The sequence below is a fragment of the Sceloporus occidentalis genome, unplaced genomic scaffold, assembly GCF_023333645.1.
Source record: "Sceloporus occidentalis isolate IW3139 unplaced genomic scaffold, rSceOcc1.0.p SCAF_3, whole genome shotgun sequence".
Classification (NCBI taxonomy): Eukaryota; Metazoa; Chordata; class Lepidosauria; order Squamata; family Phrynosomatidae; genus Sceloporus; species Sceloporus occidentalis.
Window position 1 is genome coordinate 249257404 of NW_028316983.1, and position 19263 is coordinate 249276666.

At 48.5% G+C, this 19263-nt stretch overlaps 2 protein-coding genes across 3 annotated transcripts in view; both read right to left on the reverse strand.

Moving 5' to 3' along the window:
- Positions 1 to 15383, reverse strand: part of NUGGC (nuclear GTPase, germinal center associated) — a 58842-nt gene extending 43459 nt beyond the window's left edge. For both annotated transcript variants that reach the window (XM_089518195.1, XM_089518196.1), the window contains exons 1-6: positions 15223 to 15383; positions 11567 to 11690; positions 6782 to 6969; positions 6222 to 6331; positions 5935 to 6006; positions 188 to 5228 (exon numbers count right to left, since the gene is read on the reverse strand). In XM_089518195.1, coding sequence (XP_089374321.1) covers positions 188 to 5228; positions 5935 to 6006; positions 6222 to 6331; positions 6782 to 6969; positions 11567 to 11667 — 5512 coding nt within the window. In that variant the 5' untranslated portion in view covers positions 11668 to 11690; positions 15223 to 15383. The remainder of the gene's footprint in view (positions 1 to 187; positions 5229 to 5934; positions 6007 to 6221; positions 6332 to 6781; positions 6970 to 11566; positions 11691 to 15222) is intronic.
- A 1310-nt stretch (positions 15384 to 16693) lies between these two features.
- Positions 16694 to 19263, reverse strand: part of WDR97 (WD repeat domain 97) — a 52844-nt gene continuing 50274 nt past the window's right edge. Inside the window, exons 30-31 of the mRNA XM_089518199.1 lie at positions 18253 to 18314; positions 16694 to 17070 (exon numbers count right to left, since the gene is read on the reverse strand). Coding sequence (XP_089374325.1) covers positions 16868 to 17070; positions 18253 to 18314 — 265 coding nt within the window. The 3' untranslated portion in view covers positions 16694 to 16867. The remainder of the gene's footprint in view (positions 17071 to 18252; positions 18315 to 19263) is intronic.

A 19263-nucleotide genomic window follows, 5' to 3' on the forward strand; every position in this document is an offset into this window, starting at 1 on the left:
AAATAAATCTTGCCAAGAAAACCCTGTCATACGTTTGCCTTAAGAACGCCATTAAGTCGGAAAAGACTTGAAGGCGCACAACAACAAGAGGAAGTTGATTTCTGTTTCTAAGGGTTGGCATGTTTCCTTAATGAAAACTAGCCTAATCTTCCTGGATTTTATTAGGACAGAAAAAGTGGATCTTTACCTGCGCAAGAGAAGTCCATGTGGCTTCTTTGGGAAATGGAGACCTCTTCAGTTTGCATCCCACGAGGGCCACCAGCCTCTTCCTCTTGACCAGTTGTGGGACTTGCTGGTGGTGGTTCGCTCCGTTCGAAGCCCCCTGTGCTGGAAGCCTCACCTCCACCATCTGAATCAGACATGGCCTCTGCTTCCTGATGGCACAGAGCATCACTCTTCTCAGAGGCAACAGTGACATCAGGGTGGGTCCCTTCCTGGGATGATGCATCCGATGGTGTCCCTGGATCTTCATAATCCCAGTCTTCATTGGAGGTCTCACAGTAAAACTCAAACGCTGTGTTTATCTCAGCGGCTTCAACAGCCATGTCAGAAGCCCCTTCAGGGAATCTATCCTTTCTTACCCCAGAGGGACCCCTTCCATGTGGTTTGACTGAAGGCTTGCAGAGATCAGGCTCAACTGAAGTGTTGGAGATATCAGAGAAGAAAAAGTCCAAGTCCTTCTCACCAGGCACTGGCTCTGCATTATGGGACTGAACAGGAGACTCAGGAGAAGGATTATTTAACTGTGAATAAACCTGCAACTGGAAGTCTTCCTCTTCAGAGAAACAGGCTTCCCAAATGCTTTCTGAGTCCTGGTCCTCTTCTTGAAGGGGGGAGCTTGACCCGCTGGACATGGTGCCAGAAGTCCCATTCTGGCTTTCAGGGGAAGAGGCCTGGGAGAGGATGCTCTTTGCCTGCTCCTCAGGTGACATGGGCTCATCATCTCTTCCGCTTTCCCCAGCCTCTAATACGAGGAGAGATCCACAGTCCATGTCTTTGGCAACTTCAGCTGACAGCTGAGACATTCCCTCATCCTCATTTTCAGTTGCTGGCTTCCAGGAGCTGTTTTTGAAGTAATTTCTCACAATCTGGGCAACACGGTCTCTGTTCCTCTTTCTCGCTTCTTCAGAATGCAGAGTTACGTGGCTGCTGTACTGGTCAAGAAACGTTGCTATAGTTTTACCCACCTGGTTGTGATGCCCCTCTTTACGTGGAGGAGAAAGTACTGCCATGGTTGGAAGAGGTTGATCCAGTCGGGGGCCCTGGATTAAAAGAGAAGCCAGAGGACATGGCCTCTTTTCAGAGAAGGAACCACCTTCTGACCCTGACCGCCCAAATGACTGCTCCTGGTCTTCTTCCAAGTGTCGTTTTCTGGAAGAACTGCCTTTTGACTCCTCTTCCTTCTGCAAAAATGTCCTCTGGTATTCCGAGCAACACAAGTTCTCACCAAACCCTACAGAGGAAACCAGGCTCTTGTCCAGCTGGCCTTTATGTCCATGACACAGGAGCGTTTTGGCTTCTCCATGCTGCTCTAGCAGTGTCTTGACTCCATTTTTCTGGGCACATTCCTCTTCTTGTGAACAGAGACTGGCTGGAACATCACTTCCCGAGTGTTCCTTAACTGTTTCTCCATCTTCAAGAGGTCCAGCTAAAATCTTCTCTTCTGGGTGGCTAGAAAGACAGTCATTGTGGTCAAGAACCAAACCAGCATCTTCTGCCAACCCAGCAGCACTATCCGGGGCTTGCTCCTCCGTGACAAGGTTAACTTCATTTTCTGACAAGCAAGAAGGTTCTACAATGATACTAGATGGGTTTGCAGGCACAAGGTTCACTCTTTTGATATCCCAACCTTCCTGTTCTTCTCCCAGCACTTCATTTTTCACCAAAGGAAGCAATTTTCTACCCACATTATCTGGGTAACTGTTTGACTCACAGTGGAAACTGTTTTGCTGTTCCAAACCCACATGTGACACCTTTGCACCTTCCCAGGACCCAATGTTGGCTTTTTGGACAGCTGTATCAGATGAACCTAAATCAGGAGATCCAAAAATTAGTTTTTCACGTACTTCACTGTTCTTATGAGCAACACTGACTAAACCCACAGCAAGATTTGAAAGGAAATCTGCCCTTCCTGGCTGAAGACTGGCCGTAGCAGTGGCATTGGACACTTCAGCGTCCTCATTCACTTCCTCTTCAGCGTCAAAGTCAGAGGAATGCACATGGAGTTCATCATCCCTGAACATCTCTGGGACCTTAGAAGAGCCAGAGTCACTTGGGACAAGCCCAGTCTCAGCATCTCCAGGCTTCTCAGTGTCAGTGCCAGGAGCATCTGATACAAGGAGACTGCCTTTTCCCTCGTTGCATGGAGACCTTTCAAGAGCTTGGCCAAATTCCTCCTCCACAGAAAGGGTGGTTTCTTTATCATCCCCTTCTGGGCCAAGGGGGGTTAAATGCCCAACAACCACATCTGGCTCCCAAGTGTTGTCTTCCATCAGAGAGTCCTCAGGTTTCCCAGCACTGCTTTCTTCACATGCCTTCACTGCCATTCCATGTTCCAAACCTTCAGCCCTGTGAGCATTTCCCTCCTGTGGGTCAGAAGAAACAGGAGACTCCTGCTGGTACACCAGACTGGCGCAACTGTCAGAACATGTTCTAAGATGCATACGGCCATCGTTCAGTAGTTCCACCGCTTGTGTGTTATTCTGTTTACAATCCACCTTTGTTTGATCTATGGAAACACCTGCTAGGGTCCTTTCACAGGCACTGTGGCCTTTAACCTCCATCATGCTTTTCACATTAAGGCTTGTGGCCCTTTCATCCTCAGTGCCACCCTGACAGGGCAAACAGTAGTTGCTTTCAGGTGCCAGCCTCTCTCCTATTTTCTTTTTGTCTGCTTCTGAAGGCAATTCCAGGATCCCTTCCACTTCAATGTCAGGGAAAGGAGAACGCTCCCTTGGCTTCCTACCTGCTGAGTCTTCAGAGGGCTGTGGGGCATCCTCTTCTAGGCCTCTTGCGAGGGAACCTTCAGAAAGGGCAGAGCCAGCACTCTCCTGGCAGCCATCCTCTGGCGCTTCCAGAGCTTTCTCCAGGCCACTTTCTTCTGCTGTTTCTTGCTGACTGTCCCCATCTTTGCCACCGGCTGCCAAGGTGCTGCTTATCCCTTTCTTTATTGCTGATCCCCCTTCCCCATAGTTATCTGGTTCCTCTTGACATTTCCACTCACTATCACTATCAGAACCGGGCTCTTCTCCTCTGGGCAATCCCTCTACCAATGCACAAGCTGTGCCCAGTAAAGGGCAGTCATTTCCACACACCTCTTTTTCATCTTCTTGCATGGGTTCAGCAATAAACTTCTGTAGGGATCTGCCAGCTTTGGCAGGCCTGGGGCTTGCTTCTTCCAGTTTTCTTTCGGCCAGTGCTGCTTCTTCCTCTTTTCTGTCAGAGAGAGTCTCGCTGCTTTGGGACAAGGATTCATCATAAAACTTTACATGTATTATTTTTTCAGGAATTGGATCTTCAAGAGACCCTTCAGGAACTGTCTCTTTCAGCACAGCAGAGGCAGCTGGAGAAGATGCAGCTACAAGAGCTTCCTCCTCTTCAGAAGCTTTCAGTAGATCTTCTGGAATCACATTTTCCTGTGCTGCCCTCTCTCCTTCTCTAGAGGACTCACCACTGAGATGTCCATCAGCCAGGAAACCTATTGGTGAAGTGCTGAATGACGCCATGCTTGTCTTTAATTCATCATGGTCAAGAATACCTGGTGATCTGTTTGCATCCTCATCTGCTGGCCCTGCAGTCATCATATCCATCTCTACTTCCTTGGCAAATCCCATTGGAGTCTCCACATTTGCACAGGAAGTTTCTGCAAAACTGACATCCACGGCCTCTGAGTTTGCAGTGCTAACCCCTGGCTCAGGGCAGCCAGCCTCTCCCGTCCCAAAATGGCCATTGTGTAGGGTTAACAAACTGGCATTTGTATGGGGTTGCGTTTCCATGTCCCTTCCACTATCAGTGCTCAGGTCATGGTCATCACCACCACTTTGGAAACCACAGGGCAGACTCCTTGGAAGTGAAGCAGCACTTGCATCCTCTGGATCCAATGCATCCTGTCCCACCAGCTCTGTACAAGAGTCACTCTCTGGCTCTTTCCCTGAAGAAAAGTCACCAGAAGTTTTGTTTGCTGAATCAAGACAGTCATTTCCAGATTTAGCAGAAGGTGACACATGCATCCTCACAGAGAGATTGCTTCCCATGTTTCCTGCTCCATCTGTTTCTAGCAGGGAAGCGCCACGTAAGGATATCTCTGGGGAGTTCTTCTCTTCTTCCTCAACAAAGTCTTCCTCTTCCATTCGTTCAGCTGGTCTCCTCTTAGCAGAACTCACAGCCTCTCGCTGTTCTTCTTTTACCTGCATCATGACCTGATGCCCACAATCAGCTATTTCTTCAGTGCTTTGACAAATACTCTGCTCCAGGGTTTCTTCCTCACGGTCAGAGCTATCAGTATCTAACACTTCTGTGTTGGAAACAGATCGCCTGAAATCTGGACTGTCTCTGTCCTCTGCCTGAAAGAAGTGCAGAGCCGGTTGGATGTCCTTATCTGAGTTAACTGGTCTTTCACTTTGAAAATAGTCATGATCAGATGCTCCACTGCCTGAACAAGTAGGAGATAGTAGTGATGGTTGTGCAAAGGCAGGAATAGTTGCGTCAAGGCAACATGGTCCCAGAGTGCTCTTGCCATTCGCATCCTGAAGTGGCTTGTTTGAATTTGGCTTGCATCCTGAAGCAGACTGACTCCCGTCACTCAGCAACTCAGAACCATCGGATTCTGGACTTCCCTGGAGTGAAAGATTATCTGTTACCTCCAGGGTTGTTTGAGGAGAAGAATCAGAAGAAACAAGGGAGCTCTCCCCAAGAACTGTGTAGTCTGGTGAAGTGGAACGCAGAAGGCGAGAAGCTGGCCTACGGACATCTTCTAGTGAAGAAAAGGTTGATGCAGGTGGCCCAATCTGACTGGGCTCTTTTGGTAAACCTGACGTCATATTAAAAGAATTTGTGGGTGCTGAAGACACAGTTGCAACTGCAGACGTCAGTGGTGCAGTCAATGTAATGATGTCAGGAAGCTGGGGACCACGGTGGGCATCGGTGGCACAGCTGGGTGATATGTGTGCCACAAGTCCCAAACTCGTGTTGGCTGGGAGAGACGTCCCAACAGATGCCAATGCAGGACGCTACAGGAAAGAAAATATCAAGCGTCAGTCAGCGCCTAATAACACTCAGCACCTTCTATGAAGCTAAACCTTGTCAATAGTGGCTAAAAACCAACTGTTCCCTGCCTTTCTGAATTTTGCAGAGGGAGGAATGGAATGATGCACTGACCAAAGTCCAGAGCAGAGGAAGCAATGTTTTCCAAACCCTGTCAGTCTATCACAGAGGCTTTCCAGGCTGGGAAACACAGAAAACCCCCATCTTGAAGGAGCACAGATCCTGGCATGTCCCCTAAGACTGCTAGGCAGAGATGGGGAGCCCCTTCCCATTTCTGGAGAGGAAGAAGGTGTCTTAAGCCTCCAGAGTGGGCCTAGAAATACCCAAAGGTGCAAGAGGAGACAAAAAATGGCCTCCTGTGGCCCTCCTTGTCTCCTGCAAGGATTAGGAAAAATCCATGATAGAAATGGGTTGTGGACATTATTGAAGGCCTCCAGGAGAAGCAGTTTTAGCATTTGATCAGGCTGGGCGGTGTCCCAAGCCAAACTTCCTACACCATGGGAAAAAAGCAGAAGCAAATGTCTGTTGACTTCCAGCATTTGGTCTCCCTATTCTTTGGGTGGGGTTTTTGTATGGTTTGGGTTTTTTTACTGATCTGGGGCCTGGTCTAGCTCAGGAGGGAATCGGGGTAGAAATTCGATCACCAGCCCCACCGAAGTTGCTTCTCCATACCTCATTTGGTAAAATCCTCTTGTTGTCACATAGGCATTGCATTTGACTAGCACTGCAATGGCAGCGCTCAAACTGGAAAAGAAACAGAGGACAATCATGTTATGGCTTAATTTCTAGAGTGAAAATATTTGCCTTGCTTGCAATTTTGCAATTTGCCTTGGTTTTCAATTTTAATATCACTCCAAAAGCTCATGGCCCAAGACTCAGCATTAAGCAGTGTTATGGCCACATGACACATCGACAGTCGTTCAGCCCAACGCACATGCCAAGGAAGGAAAGAGTCTTACCAGGAAGTAGAAGGGAGAGTTTGGCTGTCGGACTCGAGCTCCCGCCTTTATCTTCCTCCCTTCTGGATGGCCAAAAGTAACAGTGTCCCCTTCTTGCAAGTCTATTCTGTCTGCACACAAACAAGAATTTAAAGACTCTTAGTAACTTCTATTGCTATACAAGTAATAGGGTCTGATTGTCACACCACAACCAACACTCTGGCAGCCACATTTTCTATCAGGTGCCATTTGCAAGCTGTCTTCATGACCCACAAACAGTGCATCACACTAGTCTAGCTTTGACTAAGAGACTAGATTCGACTGCAACTTCCAGCATCCCCCCGGCCAGGACAAATCATCCATCTTGTTGGGATTTACTCTTTAGGCTGACCTCAAAAAGGGTATCTGAGAAGGTCCTACCTTTGTCTTTGGGGAACGGAAAATAAAAAATTGCAAGCGACAGAAGAGGAAACAGCTTTCAATCAAGTCGCCAATAAATGCCTTATCTACCAGCCACATCTGCTCCAAGCCCCTTGACCCATTTGGACTTCATCCCTTGGAGGGACAGTGGCCCCACTCACCGCAGATCCGGAGGTCATTGACATAGACCCCAGTCAGGCTGCTGTCCACCAGCACGAACTTGTCAGCATTTCGAATCACACGGGCGTGGATCCGGGAGATATACTGTCTCCCGCATGCGACCGCGGCACTGAAGAAATAGTTCACGACGCCTCTGTCTCGGCCGATCAGTGTTACAGGATTATCAAAACTTGGAAAGAAGAAAAGATGTAGGTTCAGGGTTCAAAATGATATAATTAGAACTATAATGCCAACATTATAACATGTAGACTAAAAGAAGCAAATAGGACCTTACAGATCTGCTATAGTTCAAGGCTCTTTTGCATGTTCTGTGTTTGTTGTTAACTGCCATCAAGGCAGGCAGGCAGTCCCTGCAAGGCCACCTCTGCCTCATTCGTGCCTCATTCGTTTGGCATTTAGGGTTTAGTTGGAGCTGGCCTCAATGGCTCTCCCTCCTGCATTCACTGAAGGACAGGAGGAGCTGCCTTCTGCATCTAGTGTCAGGGATGATGGGAGTTGTAGCTCTTCACCTCTGGCTCGAACTCACCACCTTGTTACGCACCGGCGCTGACCAGTTTTGGCCAGTGGATAAAGCTTTGCTCTAAAGCAGCAGAGTTACAGAGAATAGGCTGAAGACCCTGACAAACTCTCCAAGCCTTCTCACTCTTGCTTCCACAGAAGTCTTCCCACTTCTTCAGGATCCAGCTGGCTCTTGTATCTTCACTCAAGACACCAGACAACTCAGTAGTCTTATATAAAAGAACTACTTTATTCTACTATATACAGCTCCACTCCAATCCTCCACTACTACTACCCACAAAATACATTGGGATTCATAGCCATTATTATAGTCATTGCAAAATACCACCCACTGTTGTCTGTTTCCACCCAGTGGGCGTGTACATCCACTCTCATTGGTTCTCTTGGTTCATCCCATAATTAATGATTTCATCATCTCACCTTGACCACTTAACAATTCTCAGGTGTGTTCAATTATCCACTTTGCATTTCTGTCCTTGGCATTTAGGACTTGTTAATTCCATTACCTTTTACACCTGTGTGGCTTCTAATTGCTTCTGCTGAGTCACCCTGACTCTCACATACATGTTTTATTTCAGTCACTGTATATCCCATGTTAATAATAATAATTAATAATAATTTGTTTTATTTATATACCGCTATTCCAAAGATCATAGCAGTGAACAGCAAGTAAGCTAATTAGCAAGTAAGCTAATTTGCCCCCAACAGTCTGGGTACTCATTTTAGCTCCCTCCTCGGAAGGATGCAAGCCTGAGTCGAGCTTGGGCCCTTTTGCTGGTCTTGAACTCGCAACCTTGTGGTTTTGAGTGAATGGCTGCAGTACAGGCATTTAACCACTGCGCCACCAGGACTCCACATAAAATACTTTGACGCTTATTTTCTTGTCACTAATGTTACAACCATCCTGTAAGGTAGGTGATTATCAGCTTTTATTTCTCACATTATAGATGGGAGACTGAAGCACCAAGAGATGTTTTCATGGGGGATGTGGGAGATTCCTGAAGCAGCCCAGCATGCTTACAGCAGAGCTGAGATTGAAATGAGGGATTGCCTGATTTGTTGCTCACTGTCTCTGCTACTGCACTAGCACTTTGTTGTTGTTTTAAATATATATTTTTAAATAGTGCTGTGCAAAATATGCAAAGACTATAAAGAGACAAAAAGTGAGAGAAAGTAAAAACTAAACACTGGGTGAATTGCAATGGTTAGTGTGTTGTAGTTGTAGAGATGTCATCTGACACAATAAGGATTGTTTTTTAAAAGGTGCATCTCCAAAGTGCATATCCAGATAGATTTTAAAAAGTATTCTTTCAGAACTTCAGTTGTGTGATTGATGGCCCATACAATGAAGAATGGTTGTTCATATACACAAGAAACAAATGCCACACGTTAGTGAAACTGTCTTGTTTTCCAACAAGTCTCTGATTAGGTGTTAGCTTTTTTTAAGAGCACTATCAATCATATCTAACTTATCTTTAAAGTAGGGTATTTTAGTGTTTAGTAACAAGCCAAGCAGCTGCAAGTAACAAATTTATTTTGCAACAGATCCCACATGTTGGTGCTTGTTTTGCTGCTAGAGCCTAGGCTGCTGCTGTTGTTTTTGGAGTGGCAGTGTGACACTGCTACCCCCTCGACACTGGACTCTGGCAGCAAAATTTGATTGTCAGCTGTGAAAACTAACAATAACAAAAGTATGGCACTGTTCTTTAAGGTGGGCAATTTCTCTCCTACCTCTATTCAGTAGAGTGGAACGTTTTTTGTTGAAGAGATGTAGTATAGCTAGAGAGAGAGATCAGTGAAGAACCACCTTCAAAGAGACTTTGTCAACTCGTGTGGAGATGTTCCCTGAAGGGAACACACAGATCTGATCCTATAGAGGTACATAAAGGAGAATCTCTAGAGCCTCTGTCCATTCCTGGAGAGCATCTTCATCTGGAATTGCAGGTTCCTGTGACTCTTCCCTTCCTTCCTTCCTTCCTTCCTTCCTTCGTCTTTATTCATGTTTTCATTTAAAATTTATTAAAAAAACAACAATCACATAAATTTTAACATAATAGATCTCCATGGTATATTATAAATCCCCATCTCTGCCCCTCTCACCTACAATTCTTATATTAGTTTATATCGTTGTAAATCAACTTGAACATAATTAGATGGCTTCCTTTTGTCTTAAATGTAGATGTAAATTGTCCCTATCTTTTCCTGCCTTCACCTTTTTTGTACTGTTTTTATTATATTTACCTAGAAGGTGGGTTTGTTATTAATGCAGGTTCTTGCCTTTAGCTATCATTGACAACTCCATCTTTCTTGACAGAATTTCCCTTTCTTTCCTGCTGGAGTGAGAGCCTTCTATTGATCTTGTTATCCTATCCACTTCAATGGCTTCTAACCTTTTCATCAGCCAGTCTTCAATAGCTGGTATCACAGGAGGTTTCCATCTTTGAGCTACGAGATTTCCCTTTCCTCTTCCTCAAATGGGTCACCCAGGAGGTGAGTTAGGATGGCTTCCTGCTCTTAGATTCATTCAGAGTTATGGCACTTAAATTGGGACCTCTAGTGACCCCGGACACAAGACGATGGAAGACGCTTCCTCAGAGACTGCTGGATTAGGTTTTTTAACCGAGGCTGGATGGCCACCTCTCAGGAGTGCTTTGATTGTGAGTTCCTGCATGGCAGAATGGGGTTGGACTAGATGGCCATTCTTGGGGTCCCTTTTGAATCTAGGGTTCTATGATTCACAGTGAAATGGTTTCAGCTGGATTTTTCCAGGAGTTTGTTGTAGGCCTGCACCAGCTCCTGGAAAAGCACCTTCTGCGCATGACTGCGTTGCTTCCACTGCCAAGTGGAACTCCACCACCAGTGCCTCCCTCTTCGGCCATGAAGATGCCCTGCAGCACCACTGGCAGGAGCCGAGTGCCAGACTGCAACAGCAAGTACATTTCTATACCGCTTATTAGTGCCCTCAAGCACTCCCTAAGCAGTTTACAATGTGTGTAAGATAACTGCCCCCCCCCCCCCCAAATCTGGGTATTCATTTTAGCCCCCTCCTCGGAAGGATGCAAGCCTGAGTCAAGCTTGAGTCCTTGGATGGTACTGAACTTGCAACCTTGTGGTTTGTGAGTGAGGGGCTCCAGGACAGGTATTTAACCACTGCGCCAGCAGGGATCCCATGATGTGACAAAGGAGCGGAGGACATCGATGGAAGCAGGCTGCGTTCTCTGAGGCTCCCGCTAATTCAGTGCAGATACGCTTACTTGGTTTAACACGCAAGATGAAAAGCCACTCCTGGCCATTTGGCCTTCGGGTCGCAGTGGGCATTTAAGGTTCACACTGAGATCTCTGCATGGGTTGGAGTGTGTTACTACTGAAGCGCCACACAGTGATGTTCTTCTCCTGTGATTCTACAGTGTTATTCTGTCTCAGAGAGTGGTGGATTCTCCTTCTTTAGAGGTTTTATAGAATGACAGAATCCTAGAGTTGGAAGAGATCCCTAAGGGCCATCCAATCCAACTCCCTGCCATGCAGGAACATATAGTCCAAGCATCCCCATTGACAGATAGCCATCCAGCTTCTTTGTAAAGACCTCCAAGGAAGGAGTGTGTTCCACTGTCCAATAACTCTTACAGTCGGGACGTTTTAAACAGAGGCTGCAGGGCCATCTGTAACAGGGAGAGCTTTAATGGTGTATCCCTCCATGGCAGAAGGGGCTTGGACTGGCTGGCCCCTGGGGGTCTCTTCCAGCTTTATGCTTCTGGGATCCTGGGCCGGGAAACCCTTTTCAGCCCAATGCCAAATTTCAGTCTCGAAACTGGACAGGGCCAAAGCAAAGCAGGAAAGGTTGGTGCAATTCCTACTGATCTGGACATGTTCCCATCAACTAGAGACAAAGCTTTGCTAACTTCTGTGCATGAATATTCCGACGTAAGAGCCTTCCAGGTGGCAAACTAGAGCTCAACTCTACATATGTCTACTCAAGAGTAACCTCTAATGTTGAGGTCAGTATATCAGGTTCCAAGGCTACAAACCAGAACTCAATTCCCAGGTTTTAGACAGGCTCCTATCTCCTATCACTGATTAGAGATAAGAGACAAACAACCTGCAAATACAATGGAGGCAACTAGACAACCCAGAGTCCAGAGGTGGCCCATCTCTCCTCTAAGCCAGCCTCCTGAACAGTTCATCTGCATTTGGCACAGAATATATGCAAAGATGGGTAGGCCCCAGAAAGGAGGAAGCATGCTACTTACTGGATAAGATCGGTAACAGTGGGAAGTGGGGCACGGACGCCAATCCGGCGCAGGTGGCACAGGCTCTGGCCCTCCGCACACGGCCGACATGATGCTGCCATTTCAGGAATTTCCTGGTTTGCTTCTAGAATGGAAAGAACCGGATACACGCTGTCAAGGAGACAAAACAAAAAAGCAGAGCTCCTTGCTCATGTGGAGGGGCTGCACCCAAACCCACGCGATCTGGAGAGAAAACAATCTGAAATACAATGAAATGCAACGCCAGAAGTGTACAAGCAACCATATTCTCTATTGCCATGGATGGACGCAAGAGCCGGACCCTTAGGAATTCACTGGAGAGCCGGTGCTGGAGAAGAGTGCTGAGGATCCTATGGACAGCCAAAAGGACAAACAAATGGATCCTAAAACCAGCCAGGTCTGAGATCTCACTAGAAGCCAAGATGATTAAATGGAGGCTGCCATACTTTGGCTGCGTCACGAGAAGCACTCACTAGAAAAGGCAGTCATGCTGGGAAAGGTGGAAGGAAGGAGAAAGAGAGGAAGACCACATGCTCCATGGATGGACTCCAATAAGGAGGCCTTGGGTATGAATCTGCAAGAACTAAGAAAAGCAGTGGGATGCTTAGACTGAGAGTTCCTGCATGGCAGAATGGGGCTGGGCTGGATGGCCCTTTTGGAGTCTCTTCCAACTCTATTATCCATAGGATAAACTTTCTGTAGTTCCATTATTGTGAATAGATCAACACCTCCTCAAGACTTATGGGGACTTAGTGCCTCCGCAGAATGAAAGCTTGGATCTTAAAATGTGCTGGACCTTTGCCCTTACCATCAGCACACCGGGACTAATCCCCCCCCCCCCCCAAAACTAGGAAGCAAGCCTGGCCTCATTCCCACTGCTTTATAAACCGGTTTGCTAATCAGTTTGAAGTGGTTTAAGTGACCCTTGTTTGCACTTGAGCCAAATGGCTGAAGCGGTTTGGCGAGGGGCCCCCCTGCGCTTGACCCATTCGACACGTGTCTTTTTGACGCTGATTTTCCTTGCGTCTTTTGCAATAAATCAATTCAGTGCCAGTGTGAACAGGATGCAGAGTGGAACCTATTTAAGTTGGCCGGCTGGCAGAAGAGGGTTCATTGATTCATTAACCAATATGACCGACCAGTGGGTTGCTCTAGGGCAAGAAAATGCAATTGGGGCCAATGTAGCATGAACCATGTGCCTCTGTATAACCTTTCCATTGATGTGGAATGAGGCCTCTGCCAGAGGCATCTAGGGATTTGCTTTATTCCTGGTTATTTACCTTTTATGAAGCTCTAGCACAGTATTTGATCTTCCCCAAAGAAACGGCTGCTGCTTATCCTTGGATTTCTGCAATGCGCTCTACATGGGGCAACCCTTGTACCATACCCGGAAGCTGCAACTTGTGCAGAATATGGCAGCCCGACTGGTCACTGGCACTGCCAGGGCCAGTCATATAACACCAGTCCTTAAAGACCTACATTGGCTGCCTATCCGCTTCCGGGCGCAATACAAGGTGTTGGTTATCAGCTATAAAGCCCTAAATGGCTTGGGCCCAGGGTACTTGGAGGACCGCCTCTCTCCGTACAATCCGTCCCGCACCCTCAGATCATCAGGGCAGCAATTGCTAAGAGTTCCAGAGGGGAAATCTATTTCCACCTCTAGGAGGGCCTTCTCCATCTCGGCCCCCACCCTCTGGAACTCGCTGCCCTTGGAGCTCTGCTCAACCACTTCCCTGGCCCCATTTAAGAAGGGGTTAAAAACCTACTTATTTGAGCAGGCTTACCCCTGACCTCTGCCCCAGAATACTTCCTCCCCCCTTTTCGTGGTCAGCACTGTTTTGCCGGTATGAATTTTATGAATTGTATTATTATGATTGCATTGTTTTAACCAATTTTGTATAGTTCATAGAATCACAGAATCGTAGAGTTGGAAGAGACCGCAAGGGCCCTGATCCAGTCCGACCCCCTTCTGCCATGCAGGAAATCCAAATCAAAGCATCCCCATTGACAGATGGCCATCCAGCCTCTGCTTAAAGACCTCCAAGGAAGGAGACTCCACTATAATCTCAAAGGAGTGTCTTCCACTGTAAAACAGCCCTTACTCTCAGGAAGTTCCTCCGAATGCTGAGCTGGAATCTCTTTTCCTGGAGCTTCCGTCCATTGCTCCATTGTGTTCCATTCTCTGGAGCATCAGAAAACAAGCTTGCTCCCTGCTCAATATGACATCCCTTCAAGTATTTAAACAGGGCTATCATATCACCTCTTAACCTTCTCTTCCCCAGGCTAAACATCCCCAGCTCCTCATAAGGGTTCATGGTTTCCAGACCCTTCACCATTTTGGTTCCCCTCCTTTGGACACATGGCTCCAGTTTCTCAATGTCCTTTTTGAATTGTGGCGCCCAGAACTGGACACAATATTCTAGGTGGGGCCTGACCAGAGCAGAATATAGTGGCACTATTACTTCCCTTGATCTAGACACTATATACTTTTATTGATGCAGCCTAAAATTGCATTGGCCTTTTTAGCTGCCGCATCACACTGCTGACTCATGTTCAACTTATGGTCTACTTAGACTCCTAGATCCCTTTCACATGTACTTTCATTCAGCAATGTGTCTCCCATCCTATATCTGTGCATTTTATTTTTCCGCCCTAAGTGCAATACCTTACATTTGTATTATTATTATTATTATTTATTATTATTATTATTATTATTATTATTATTATCCTGAAGGTAGAAACCAAGAGGCCCCCAGTTTCCCGGAGGCTGCAGCGCATTCCAGGAAGATCTGGGTCTGACTTTGGCTTGTCTTTCTTCCCTTCATTTCTGTGCCACTTCTCTCCCGGAGCAGGACCCAAAGGGAGAAGCAGGGCTCTTCCCAGCCATGGCCCTGGCATCACTGGGAAGCAGCAAACTCCAAGGCCTGGGCCTGAGTTGGGATTGCAGACAGCGGGAAGCAAGGGCTGGGTGCCCCTCCCTTTCCAAGCACAGAGGCCACTTCTGCCATTCTGAAGCAATGCCAAAGCTGCCTTGGATTGGGACCTGGTCTCCAGTCCTTTCCAAAGCCGGGAAGGAGGCAGAGGCTGGCCAAGGCTCTCTCAGGGCCAGGGAGCCTCTGGGGAAGGCAGGCCAAGGGCAGCAAGGCCTGGCCTGGGAAGCGTCCCGATGCTTCGGCCAAGAGGGCTCCAGAGGAGGAGGGCCTTTGGTCCTCCTTCGCCTGGGCTCTCTAGGGAGATCTAGGTCCTCCGGTGCAACTCGATGGTCCACTGGAACTGGAGAAGAGGAGGGCGAGACTGAGGAAGGGCTGCCAGGCGGAGCAGGAGGGAAAGAGCGAGCGAGAAGAAAAAGGGCCCAAGGCAGCAAGGCATGCAAGCGCTGAAGCTGAGGCGGAGGAGGACCCTCCGGAGAGCCAGGGCTCTTCGGCCGAGGAAGACCCTCCTTCCTCGGGGGGGGTCACAGCGGAGTCTGTCTCTGGGGATGCTTCGGGGGGGAGGAGGTCCTGCACGGCGGAAGAAGGGCCGCCTCTGCTTCTGGGAGGCAGGCAGCTCCGCTCCAGAGCCAACAGAGACTTCAGTTCCCAGGATGCCACGGCCTGGAGCCGGATTGTTCTCCAGGGCAGACAGGGTTATGGAGTTACCTGAGGGGAACGATGCGGAGCCGCTTCCGCTCCCGACGTCTGTTTGCTTTAAGGAGAAGCAAGGGCAAGTGCGCCGCTCGCGCCAGCCAGCCAAGCCAGATCACCCGCCAGCAGCGACACAGCGCTCGGCCCCGCCCCTCCCAGGCCTCTCGCCCAATCCCAGGCCGAAGGGGCGGGGCGGGGCGAAGGACGAGGAATCGAAAGCGAAGGCCGCCGAGGACGGTTTTGGCGGGAAAAGGGGCTGGCTCCGCCTCTGTCAAGGGAGGGGAATGGCTCTCCTCCCGCCATAAAGCCACGCCCACAGGACGAGTGCGCCTGCGCAGTGCGCGGGCTTTTGGCGGGCTTTTTTTCTGCCCCGATGATGGCGTCTGAGGGGGGCTTCTCCTTGTTCTTCTTCCCTTCTGCAGCCTTTCTTTAGTGGCTGTTAGTTGTTGCTGACTGTTAACATGTTACATCCATAACTGTTTTTTAATTTTATATATATAGTGTGTGTGTGTGTTATAATTGTATAGAATCACAGAATCACAGAGTTGGAAGAGACCCCAAGAAGGGCACTGATCCAGTCCAAGCCCCTTCTTCTGCCATGCAGGAACTCTCCATCAAAGCATCCCCACTTTGACAGATGGCTATCCAGCCTCTGCTTAAAGACAGCCTCCAAAGAAGGAGACTCCACTACTCTCCATTGAGGGAGTGTGTCCCACTGTCAAACAGCCCTTACTCTCAGGAAGGTCCTCCTAATGTTCAGCTGGAATCTTTTCCTGGAGCTTTGTCTCCTGTTCTCTGGAGCAGCAGAAAACAAGCTTGCTCTTTCCTCCTCAACATGACATCCCTTCAAATACTTAGACAGGGCTATCATGTCTCCTCTTAACCTTCTCCAGGTTAAACATCCCCAGCAGTTCCCTCAGTCTCTCCTCATAGGGCTTCATGGTTTCCAGACCCTTCACCATTTTGGTTCCCCTCCTTTGGACTCATGGCTCCAGTTTCTCAATCTCCTTTCTGAATTGTGGTGCCCAGAACTGGACACAATATTATTCCAGGTGGGGCCTGACCAGAGCAGAATAGAGTGGCTCTATGGCTTCCCTTGGTCTAGAGACTACTATTGATGCAGCCTAGAATGGCATTGGCCTTTTTAGCTGCCGCATGGCACTCTTGACTCGTGTTCAATTTGTGATCCTTTTCACATGGAAATGAAATTGCAGGTCCAGTTTTAAAGATGCCGTTACCTCACAGCTGTGCTAGAAAATACAGGGCGGTTTGAAAAGAAGGTTGCAAAAGCAAAGCTGCTGTCATCTGGTTTTGCACCATTCTTTTTGAAGCACCCTGTGCAAAGCGCCCTTTGGCCGTCGAAGGGGTCCCTGCTGCCAAGAGAACCAGGGTCCCTGTCAAGGGCAACGTCTACCATTGGCCCATCACATTTTGAGGTCACCCTTCGAACAACAAACAGAGGCTGAGGCAACAGAGCTGTATGGCAATGTCCAGTGATTCCCTTTTATTTCTCTCTCAGCTTGTTCTGATTTCGTGTTCTGTGCAGACAGCGTCTCCTCTGCCATTTTAGGAGAGACCGGCCTTGGACGGCCTCAGTCACGGAAGGGTCTCCCATTGTCTCCTATGGCATCAGGGGTCTTCCCTCCGGCCGCCGCGGCTCTCAAGGGTAGCTGTCAGCGTAGGAGAACTTGGGGATGAAATACTTGTGGACCATCTGCTGCATGGCGGTGAAGGTCCTTGGGGACGGTGGTCTCTGCGGAGCGGCCGAGAAGGGGTCCAGGGTGATCTTCGGCAGGGGAAGCTTCACGAAGGGCACAAACCCCTTCATCAGATAACGGGGGAAGATGAAGGGGAAGTAGAAGCCTGTGGTTGGAGGCAAGAGAGGAGGGAAAGCAAACTGAGGGACACAGCTTGGAAGCAGAGGGAGGCTCTGAGCTTCCTTCTTCGGGAGAGTTTCTTCCGAGGCCGAGAGAGTGTGACTTGCCCTGGGTCTCCCGGTGGCCTTCCTTCCTTGGCTGAATGGGAAGCCAGGCTCTGCTCTCCCAAAGTCCTAGTCCTACTACAATCTGGACGTTGCACCATGCTGGCTCTCAAGGCTTATTTGGAGGAAAGTTGCCGCCATGGCCTTCCTCCGAGTGCTGCTTTTAACAAGAGCTTGATGTACATGTAATGCTAGGGAGCCGGCATGGTGTTGTAGTTTGTGTGTTGGAGTAGGACCCCAAGAGCTCAGGGCTCAAATCCCCAATTGGCCATGGAAACCCACAGGGAGACCCAAGGGAAGCCACCCTCTCTTCCCCTCTTCGTCCTCAGCTCACTTCCATTGCTGCAGACCTAGGTCCCATGCACACTACGGAAATACACCAGTGTGGAACCAGTTTGTTTCCATGAAGTTCACACTCGCCCCGAGTGCAGTTTGTGGGGAGGGAGGGGAGACTGGAAAACCCACTTAGACCAGTGCATTTGGAACCGGACCCCTTAGGGGTTCTTTTTTAAAGAGCTGTAACAATCCATATCTTTGGCAGTGTGACCACCCTACCGAATCAATTCAGATCACGCTGCATTGTTCACAGAAGTGGGGCGCCTCCATTTTAAATCGATACAGTGGCAAATGCGAACGGCAACAGGGTTAGAATGGCACAGAGAGGTTTGGTAATAGTAAACACACTGGGAACACAGTACGGAATCGGTGCAGAGATGTGAATCTCTTTGTTCAAAGCTTAAGTGTGAATGACCCCCGAGTTCAAGGTGCAAAGTAGTTTGCTCTCAATTAACCCACCAGCCGGAAAAGGAGAAGAGGGTAAAGAATCCTGCCCTTCCCTGGAAGCGCAGGCAAAAGCAAACCGCTGCGTCTTGTGCGTCTTTCCTCATTCATGAGGAACCTGACCACACTCGGATGATGCTTGGCCACACATGTGCCAGTTTTCACCTGTAAAATGTGGGAGGGTTTGTTCATGTGTGGGTCCCGGTCCAGTGTGTATACGGCCAGTGCTGCCCAAGAATATTAACTTCCAGAGGCAAAAAGGCGTTGCAGCTCCAGACACTTACGCTCAGGGATCCTTTTCCTCAGCATCGCATTGGTTTCTCCTAGCCGCAGGATGGCACGCTTCCTGTTGTAGGTAAGAACAGAAGGAGAGAGCCCTGGAGGCCCCTATAAGCCCTCATTCTGTTGCCCCCCCCCCAAGTAGGACGCAGCCTTCCTCTTGCCCCCCACCCAGCAAGGGCAAATCTAGGATGGCTTAAGCCAAAGCTCAGCTCAGTTTGTCCAGTGGTCCCCAAATGGTGTCCTTTAAGAGATTTTGGACTTCAGCTCCCAGAGGCCTCAGCCATGTTGGCCAATAGGCTGGGATTCTGGGAGCTGAAGTCCAAAGTCCCTTAAAGGGCACCGTTTGGGAACCGCTGCTTGCCAGGCTTGTACCACTCCCAGCTCCTCAAAGGAGCAGACCATTTACCTGTAAGGAAAGCTAGAGCTTGGTTCAGACAGAGATCTAGTGGGGAGGGGGAGTTTGGCAGGGATTAATTTCTACTTAGTGGTCGATATCAAGTATTCAAAGGCATCTTGTAGCACCTTTGAGACTAAATGAAAGAAAGAAGTTGGTAGCAGAGCTTTCCTGGACTTGAGTCTACTTCCTCAGATGTATTTGGTGGAGGGTCCAGGGACAGGCATCTAGATCTATTCCCTGGACCCTCTACTCCATGTCTCTGAGGAAGCTGATGCAAGTCTATGAAAGCTCCTGCTACCAAATTCTTTCTTTCATAGTTAGTCTCAAAGGTGCTACAAGGTCCCTTTGCAGACTGAGTATTCCAGAGTAACATGGCTATGTCTTTGGATTCTACCATCTAGGCGTATGGAAGATACACTCTGTCGGTGTGGAACAAGACCAGTGTCCAGCTGAGGGGTCAGTGGCAAGCCTTTTGTTAGAATTATAGAATCCTAGAGTTGGAAGAGACCCCAGGAAGGGCCCTGATCCAGTCCAGCCCTATTCTGCCGTGCAGGAACTCTCAATCAAAGCATGTCTGACAGATGGCCATCCAGCCTCTCTTTAAAGATCTCCAAGG